The sequence below is a fragment of the Caenorhabditis briggsae genome (assembly GCF_000004555.2).
Source record: "Caenorhabditis briggsae complete genome, chrX, whole genome shotgun sequence".
NCBI classification, from domain to species: Eukaryota; Metazoa; Nematoda; class Chromadorea; order Rhabditida; family Rhabditidae; genus Caenorhabditis; species Caenorhabditis briggsae.
In genome coordinates this window covers 1,409,725-1,419,262 of record NC_013491.2, presented here as the reverse complement: position 1 = coordinate 1,419,262, position 9,538 = coordinate 1,409,725, and the positions used below count along the sequence as shown (strand labels likewise).

General features: G+C 39.1%; 3 protein-coding genes across 3 annotated transcripts; 1 reads left to right on the top strand and 2 right to left on the bottom strand.

The window, feature by feature from the left end:
• Positions 1-1,294: 1,294 nt before the first annotated feature.
• On the bottom strand, positions 1,295-3,769 carry CBG16279 (the record flags this gene model as incomplete). Its single annotated transcript, XM_002643526.1, has 3 exons — positions 1,295-1,642; positions 2,579-2,877; positions 3,691-3,769. 3 exons carry the CDS (start codon positions 3,767-3,769, stop codon positions 1,295-1,297), a joined length of 726 nt encoding a protein of 241 aa, XP_002643572.1.
• A 919-nt stretch (positions 3,770-4,688) lies between these two features.
• On the top strand, positions 4,689-6,854 carry CBG16280 (the record flags this gene model as incomplete). Its single annotated transcript, XM_045238809.1, has 3 exons — positions 4,689-4,982; positions 6,010-6,231; positions 6,591-6,854. 3 exons carry the CDS (start codon positions 4,689-4,691, stop codon positions 6,852-6,854), a joined length of 780 nt encoding a protein of 259 aa, XP_045095879.1.
• Positions 6,855-7,432: 578 nt separating this feature from the next.
• CBG16281 lies at positions 7,433-8,632 on the bottom strand (the record flags this gene model as incomplete). The annotated part of the gene is made up of 4 exons (XM_002643528.1): positions 7,433-7,570; positions 7,926-8,113; positions 8,161-8,390; positions 8,514-8,632. 4 exons carry the CDS (start codon positions 8,630-8,632, stop codon positions 7,433-7,435), a joined length of 675 nt encoding a protein of 224 aa, XP_002643574.1.
• Between the last annotated feature and the right edge of the window lie 906 nt (positions 8,633-9,538).

The window sequence follows — 9,538 nt, the reverse complement described above, 5'->3', positions numbered from 1 at the left end:
TGAAATCATTTTCTTGTTTTTTTTTCTTTTTTCATTTCCAAAGTTTCATGGCACTGTTCTAGAATTACGGAACGAAAAAAACTTTATCCAAGTCTATCATCTAACCTTGGAAGCAGGTACAGGAGGCTTAGAAAGGGAAGGGTGATCAAATAGTTGCTTTTAGAGAGGTTGAATGGTGTTGGCAAGTCAAGTGATCCGGGAAAGCGGTACATTTGTATTTTGGATTTGAGGTTAGAACTAGCAGAGTTATGTAACTTGCCGCCAATTTTCCGATGACTTAGATGAAGGAAATATGGCGTTTCGGCCTAAGCCTATAATCTACGAAGGTTTCCTAGTGTCAAAATATTTCTACCCATTTTTTTAATGTGATGTTCATTCGTTCCGCAATTCTAGAACAGTTCCATAAAACTTTAGAAATGAAAAAAGAAAAAAAAACAAAAAAATGATTTCAGAAAAGAATAGATCAACTGAAATGAGCAAAAAACAAGAAACTGTATCACTTTGGAACATTTTGGGGACTTTCCCAACCATGACTCTGACACCTTCTGAAAACCCCCGTCTAATATTTAAACCCCCGTTAATATTTTAAACCCCCGTTAATTGTTTAAACCCCCGTTAAATCATAAAGAGCCTAAGGTTGCAACTATCACCTCTGAACCTACTAAAGTTTCAACTATCACCTCTGAACCTACTCCAGTTTCAACTATCAAATTTTCAGCTTCTGGAGGTGGAAAAACAAAAAATGACAGCATAGTTAGGGGCTCATATAGCACACTTGTTCAAATATTCAAGAAATTCTAAACGCATTTCCGAAAACACCTTCCTTGTAAGTCATATTGTAGCACGTTTCAAAAATTTAAAAAAAAATCTGTTTCCTCGTACTGAATCCATCAAAACTTTTATATTTAGTTAAGCAATTACAATTTACGACGCATGTGTTGTAAAACTCAAAACACAGTTGTCCACTAGATGAAATTTTGAGAATTTTTTCAATCAGTACAAGAACATGAATACTTTCATTGTTACCTAAGTTTCTGAAAAGAACCAGCTTATTCTGAGAAAATTATCCTGTTTTTAGATCATGTTTAACTAAACTTGACACAGCAATCAACAACAAAAGTATTCAATATAATTTGTATTAGAAAAAAAATATATAATTTTCATGCGGGTAATAAAAATAATTATACATTATAAAGCACCAACAAAACTTATTTCATATTTTTTGCATACAACAATAATTAAAGAGAATTTAGGGAGGAATTAGAGTAGACAGAAAATAGTGCGAGATCAATTATTAATAATAGAATGGAAGATTGGCAGTAGTTGTCGCAGGATCAGCGATACTAGTTGCCGGGGCGGCTCCTGCATTTTGAGCAGCGGTTGTTGGTGGCTGGTATGCAAAGTTAAATGCACCATATGGAGTCTGGGTCATTGGCAACATTGCTGCTGACGTGGCGAAGCTTTGAGCCGGACGAGTAGCCAGATTGGGGTAGTATTGGTAAGCCTGTGATGCTGCTGGAACAGTTATAGAAGATGATGGTGTTGCTGGCGCTGAACTTTGGGAGGCGTTTGATGTCTTGGATTCAACTGATTTGGCACTCTTTGGTTTCCGCTTTGGTTGGAACTTGTAATCGGGATGATTCTGAAATGAACATAACATTGAAAAACGTGTTGCTCAATTCGTATTATATCATCATAAACAGTCCTGACACTTTCTATACTTTTCTTTGTTACAGGTTTTGGGAACGATGAATTTCCGGCACATACAGTTTTGCTCCTATTCTTATTTTTCTTACACCAAGAAAAAAATTCTGTTGCATTACATCCCCATTTTTGTATTTGGGTTTTAGATTTTCAACAAACAATAAGTGTATCAACAGTTAAACTCAAAAATTTTGCGAGGCAAAACTTTCACTAGCTGCGTCTCTCCTAGCGGTTGATGAAGGAGCCTGGAATGATTCACGGGAAAACAACTAGCCAGTTTCACAATTTGTGAAAGCTCATAATTTTTATAGCAATTTTTCCGGTATGTTTTCTTTCTCTGATTAATTTTTGCTTCATATTTGTACATTCGTGGTGCGTCTATCAAATTTTCGAAATGAGCTCTAGCATAATAGCTTCAAAATAAAACAGAAAGTGCCATTTCAGGAAATTGCGGGCAAGAGTTAGACATCAATTTTGGCAGATTGCATAGATGCGAGAGTCTAGCAAGGTTTGCGAATGGTTCTGATAGAAGAATGGCAAAACTAAACCGTCGCGTGCCCTCATTTTTCGCGACAATCTAGCGCCTCCAGGCGTCGTATTTTGGGATATGAATTGTGCGAGGGATAAGGCATGGGTTGAGCAAATTTCCCTGATTGTAGGCTTTTTGCCCACCGGTTGAGCGTCCTTGATCCCATGATTTAATGTCAAAAAACGATCTAACTTTTGAAAAGAAGCGTCTTTGTTCCTACCACTCTCCTCTTCTCACATGCTATTTCCAATTCAAGGTTGCCCCCTGTCCCTTGAAACACAGATGGTTTCTTACAGATTTTTTACTTTTCCATTAATTCATGTCTTCTACTTTTTCCTCACTAACCTTTTCAAAATCCGCTTTCAATTTGTGCGCCTCGTCAATATATGGCTTTTTATCCTCGTCAGTCATACCCTTCCAAACTTCTCCGAGCTGTTTGCTAATGTCGGACGGCTTCATTCCTGGCTGACCTTTCATCAATTCGCCTCTGCGCTTCTGACAAAACAGCAAAAATGGGTTCATTGGCCGTTTCACACGATCTGCTGAATCCTGACTAGGCCTCTGTTGTCGTTGCGAGAGATCGTACGGTTGATAGCCTCTCCCACCGGAACTTCCTTGAAGATCCTGGCTAGACATGGTGGCGTCTGCAAAAAAGAAATCATTAGAATCAACAATAATATGAAGATTGACAAAAAAGAAGTTGAAAGATAAATTCAAGAAAGGAAACACGGAGTAATCCAATGGAAAAATCATTTTGTAAGTTTTCGAATTATCTATGAGTTAAGTAGCGGGGGAATTATTAGGGGAATACTTTTCACATCGCTCGCGCTCTACCGCACCGCCGAAAAGTTTGGTTGGAAGAGTTTGGTTGGCTGGCGGCCGGGGGCCAGCGGCGATATTTTAATTTTAAAACTATTTTTGATCTAGTTTCTTCAATAACACTTCATTTTTCATAGTTTTTCTACGGAAATAAAGTGTTATTGAAAAAAAATAGATCAAAAATTGTTTTAAAATCAAAATATCGCCGCCGGCCCCGGCCGCCAGCCAACCAAACTTTTTCATTTGGGCGGTGCGGTAGAGCGCGAGCGATGTGAAAAGTATTTCCCTAATATCTATGAGTTAAGCAATTCATTCGAATTCATTAAAGTTACTATTTTTATCAATTTCGGTTCATCGAAACGGTTTTGGGAATAAATGCATCAAACATAATTAAATAAAAATTAAATAGGTTGAAGACTTCACAAAGACGCTCAAATAAGTTATGGAGTTGGAATAACTGTCGCTTCTACAAGTTGCATTTTGGTTGATGTGCAACTACTGGACTAGGTCCTTTTGGTTTTCGCGTTTTCTTTCGAAATGACACAGTAAGTATGTAACGGTTTTCCGTACGTCACACGGAAAACAATAGAGCTAGTTTTTGCATAAATTAATACACGTTATTTTAGTTTTTCCCTTACTCGCGTACTTAATTGTGTGAGATCGCTCATTTCTGTTGACACATCGACGACTGTCCTTGCAAACAGCTGTCCTCTCCATTTCTACGACGTGCTGGCTGGCCCTCGACGTCGTACACACGGAGCGAGAGAGTTGCGTTCACAGAGAGAAGCGAGACGGTTAGAAGGTTAAAGGAGGGAAAAAAGGGAAGAAGGGCAAGATATTTGAATCGAACGGGTGGACAAAAAATTAGCGAAGCGACTTTTTGGAAATTGTACGGATGCCAATCCGAAAAATGTAGAGATTCGGAAGATTAGATATAGATTTATTGAAATTAGATGCAAAATGTGTTGGAAATAGGAGATTACATAATTTTGAATATATTGAAAATTGTACCCTTTTTGCAAAAAGTATCCTAGTTTTTTTTGTGATAGAGATAAGAAATATGTGTTGGTGGGAAAAAAAGGAACAAAACCTCACAGAAACAAAAATTTTCCGAAAGAAAAAAGAAACAGAAGACGAGATGACGAACGAACGCGACCCCTTCCCTCCCCCCCCCCCTCGAAACGTCGTCTCTTCTCTTGCCAGTTGCCCGACTGGAGAAAGACCGAGAGATAAATCAATAGCCATCTGCCTCAGCCCAACCCTACGCAGAGTCCAACAGAATGAGGTGATGGATTATTGCGGTCCGTCCATCCTCCACCACCCCCCCCCTTCTTCTACAGGTTAGCTCTCCTTTTCTCTACTGAAGGATGTGCTGTGTGTGTTTCTTCAAACGCGTAATGTGCTAATGCGTATTTTCTTGATCGATGGACCCTTTTTGGAAGAAAACCGGGATTAGATCTCAAGGAGGCAGTGCCATCGCTTCCAACCCCCCCCCCCTCACTCATCCCACACTTTACTTCAACCATGTGTCTTGACCTCTGCTTATAATACATTTTTATATGTCAATCCCCTAATTCAACAAATTGTATTCTTGCAGGTAAAACTTCGCACTGGATTCAATATTCTGTAACCGGATATGTCCGATCGGCAGCCGGGTCCGTCTTCGTCCGGATATCAAGAAGATGAAGAATCAAAATCACGAAAAAAACATTGGAAAAAGGCAAAACCGTCAGCAGATCACGTGAAGCGACCGATGAATCCGTTCATGATTTGGTGTCAAAAGAAGCGTGGTGAAATGCTAAAATCTCAGAAAGGAACAAGGCCCGCAGAAATTAGTAAACTTCTGGGAGAAGGTTGGCGATTGCTGTCTGATGTGGACAAACAACCGTATGTGGAAGAAGCGGAGCGATTGAAAATGGACCATGAAAGAGTAAGATCACGAGGCAGACTGCAAAAAAGACTGCAAAAAAGACTGTAAAACAAGTAAATTAAAGCAAAATTGCTAAGTACAAATTTTAGAGTTTAAATGTCCCCAAGCAATTTTGCAGCTGAAAGCTAGTACCAAAAGTAGCGCTTTCCAGTCTCAAAGAAGTAGATGCGTTTGAAATTCTGCATAATTATCTTTCATTCATTACTTTTCTTCAGTCGCCGCAGCGTACTGCGCTCAGTGAAGTGGCAGTAAGAGGGGAGAAGTGGCCCGGAGGGCAGACGGGAGAAGATTTGAACCCACCCGCTGTGTTTGTTCTATTGTTTTCTTTTGTTGACCTTACGCAGAAACAATAGTACTGTCTGATTCATTTTCGGACTCGTACCGTTCGGGTTTTTACGGCACACGCAAACGGTGGGGCTGCGGTTTAAACGAAATGTCTTTTTGAATTTTTAGAAGATTATGGGTAATTGTATCAGAATCATTCTGACTGCTAAGTTTAAAAATTTGATGAAAAAACTGACAAAAAATCAAGCTAGATGACTCATTTTTATTTTTTCCTCCTTTATCTTAAAATACGACGAAAGAGAAATATTTCAAATCGAATTTTGATATCTATTCTAAAACGAAAGAACACCAGATTTTTTTTTAAAAATTTCTAGTAGATTTCTGACTCAAATTTTTCTGACTCAACCGAAGAACTTGGATTTCCCTAATTTTACATCTAAAAACATACAATGGTACTCACAAAACGAGGAGCTCAAGTAAATGATGACGAGTGATTAGTGCCATCTGTCGGAGCATCCAGCTGTTGCCATAATGGCCCCCCAGAACAATGGAAAGAATAATTCGCAAGTATTAGGTTTTATCTAAACAAATTTCAAATTTGGTTTTATAAACAATCTTGATTGGAGTTCAACGCTTCAGGCAAGCTGACACACCTCAGATGTTATGGAGTTTTCGAGGAAGCTGAATACACATTTTCATGCAGATAGTAATGAATTTGATACTAAAAATTTAACATTTTCAGAACTCACATGTACGTCGAAAATCTCCCGACCATGTGAAAAGGCCAATGAACCCTTTTATGATTTGGTGTCGATCGAAACGTGGCGAGATGCTGAAAACGCAGCCGGGAATGAAGCCATCTGAAATTAGCAAACAATTGGGAGAAGGTTGGAGGAACATGTCTGATGATGAGAAAAGGCCGTTTGTTGATGAAGCTGAACGACTGAAAATGGACCATGAGAGGGTAAGAATTTTTTATTAAGAAAAATATAGCAATGGTAAACATAAAAGTAAAATGATGATCGAGTTAGTCACTTTTCGTTGTCAGGTTTCTTCAGAATCGGTCTTACTGCTACCAGGAGCCCTTATCTGCATTTCTTACTACGCAAAACGTAATCAAAAATGAAAGCAGATCTGTTTTAATCCTAGAATACCAAAAATGATGTTTTAGAAGGGCTTGGATATACAGAGTAGCTTACGATAGAATCCCTAAAGTCGTACCGTTCGAAATTGCGAATTTTGTCGTATGAAATTATGAACTTCCAATATTTTCCGGCTTATTATGGCGGCGAATCAATTCCATCATCGATTTTTTTTCTTCAGAACCACCCAGACTACAAATACAAACCTCAAAAGAAGCAAAAACGAGAAAGAAAACCAATTAATGATATGTCAACCAGTTCGGAAAGCCTTGCAACCATGTTCTCAACTACGCCTAGCATAATTCCACCAGCTTTGCAAGTTTTCTACCCAAATTTTCAAGGAGTGCCGACACAAACTTTTTCAACGTCTTCTTCTGGGAATTTCGGAAATTCAAACAATCCAGGAACCAGCAGAGGTCAAGATTCAAGATTCGGTTTTCACTAATTTTTCGCTAATTTTTTTTTAAATTTGTGATTTTTAAATTTGCATATCAACAATGAATCTCTTTTTAACGCCATCCGGGTCTTCTTATTCCAAGAAAGTAGTTTGCAGCTTTCAATGAAAATTTATCGTTTAGTTCAAGTTTCATGAAGCTGATGGTAGCACAAAAAGATGAAACGAAATACTAGAACAAACGTGGGCCATCGGGTAAGGATATGAGGATATTAGAAATGTGGGAAATAGGGATACGTGGGACAAAATATCATGTCATTTAGAAAAAAGACCGAGACAGTGTTCAGGAATGATGGAGAAACAACTAGTATCGACAATGGATCTGGGCAATGAGAGAAATGTTCGAGATCTAGAGTACATATAATGCTGGTGAAATTAATTTAAACTTAAATAAAGAAAAAAGGAAGATAGAAAAAAAAAGAATTGGCCTCATAAAACTCAAAGAAATCATCATCTAATCAGTGTCTAGAGATGGATCTCAAGCGAGAAATGGCGTTTAGAATGGGGAAAAATCGGGATTTCGGGAGTTCGGAGAGGAATGAATCAGATAGAAAACCAAACAGGAAAATTTAAGAATCGCGAAGCCATGGATTCTCGGCGACGACATCACTGGAACGATCTCCATAGTCGTAGAGAAGCTCCTCTCCAACGATGATCTCCCGAGTAGCAATCAAAATTAGATGATGCGCTCCGTCGATGTCAATCACCTGAAAGAGGATCATTTGATTCTGTTGGTATTTCTAGTAGTCAAGTTGATCGTTTTCCTAACCGGATTACTGCATCGTGAGCTGAAGAAAGCTAGCTATATCGCACTTTTTTGTCGCACAAAACGCAAGTTGCGTGCCATTCTCTAATTTTTCAGATTAGCGTTGTTGAAATGCTGCTCAGTTGGCGATTGCAAAGCCGACACGCGACTAGTTCAATTTTAGCTGTCTTCCGCAATGCCGTGCTGTAGAACGGACGATTTGGGCCACAGCTCTGATTCCGACAGCCTCAAGAGGGAACTCAGGATACAGAGTCATATGCCCTCTCTTTTGAAAAAAATTTCTAGAAAAAACTCACCTTGGTTTTCAAATTCGGCTTGCGAATAGAATGGTTTATAAGTCGGCCTTTGTAGATTGTTTCTTTGGTCGCATCGACGCACCATCTTTTTCCTTTGTGCTCGAAGAAGTACATGTAAGACCCAATAGTTGGGTTCTCCTTGTATCGATCTTCAGCCTTTTTTGCTTCGGCATACTCCATCATCTCCCCTGAAAAAAAGACATTGAACCTAATGTTAGACAATTGTGTCGATTACCTTTGTATTCAATGACAAACTCGTCTTTTTGAAAATTGACAGTGGAGCAAATGCATCGGCCCTTGTCGGCATCGTGGAAAACTTGCAAAAGTTCCTCGTTGCTTCCTTTCAGAACCTTCTCAGCCACGGCCTTCTGAGCTTCGTCTTGAAGCTGTTTTTCCGTCTTGCGACCGCTTTTTCGAACCTCGTAGAAATCGGTGATCTTCCATTGATTTTCGTCACGAGGCTTCCTGCAGGACGAGAAACTATACAATTCGAGCAAACGAGCTAATATTTCGTTTTATTTTTTCATTTCAAAAGGGCATGACTTTTGCGGAATTCCTAATTCATATGTTTTGACTAAATCGAAATACCTGATTTTCTTAGGAGCCATATTGGGAACCACATTGTTCTCTCCGTCTCCGGTGATCGACGTGGCACTCTTCTTTGGTGCTCGCTTGGTCTTTTTCGTGAATGGACATCCTCTTGCCATGGTTCAGCTTCGCGGGTACCCTACAAGCTGTAAACTTTAAATATACATGTTATATTAAAGAAGTAGGAAGTTTAACGACAAGACTAATCATTCCAAAAGTCTTTCAAAAATGGTAAACACAAAAAACTGCAAAAATTGCACATTTTCATTGAAAAAATCTCAAAAAGTAAGTGATAATGTTTGTCAACAGCATATTCGCCGATATATAATGGGAAGACAAGAGGGGAAAAAGAGTAAAATAGTGCGTTTGGCACACGCGACGCGATGCCCTCGCTGTCCTATGTTGCAAAAAAAGGGCGATGGCAGAAGGAATTACATAAGAAGAGGAGAAAAAGTGTGTGGTCAGAGAAGTGTTCGAGATGACCGAGTGAACCGCTGTTTAGACTTGTTTGTGAGGATCAATGTAATCCTCTGGTTTTGCCCTGCAAAGATAAACGTAATGAGATAAATTGAAATAGTTTGGCCACAGTTCAAGGTTTTCCCCGACACACAATCTCGAAAAACGAGAATTCATTTCTTTTTTGTCCGGACATCGTTCAGAACTATCAAATTTTTGAAGGGTTTTACACATTTTTTTGCATATCTCATGTTTCTTCCCTCTGATACTTTTTCCTGAGAAGTGCTCAAACGTAGTTGTTTTTCATTTCTTGAAATGTGGTGACACCTGTTACACTTTTCTGCAGTTCCCGCCTATTTCTTGAACTTGACTTCTGACCATACTTGTAATCCGGGCCTTTTCCGGTCCTTCGCGGGCCCTGGCATAGTTTCTCTCAGAGTCAATATTTTTGTAAAATGATACTATTCGATAAACTGTATCTTGTTTATAAACATGTTACAAACAAAAAAGTACGAAAAAAAGCAAGCCCGGCCCGGGCTTTCCGGGCCGTCATGGAAAAGCAACTTGTT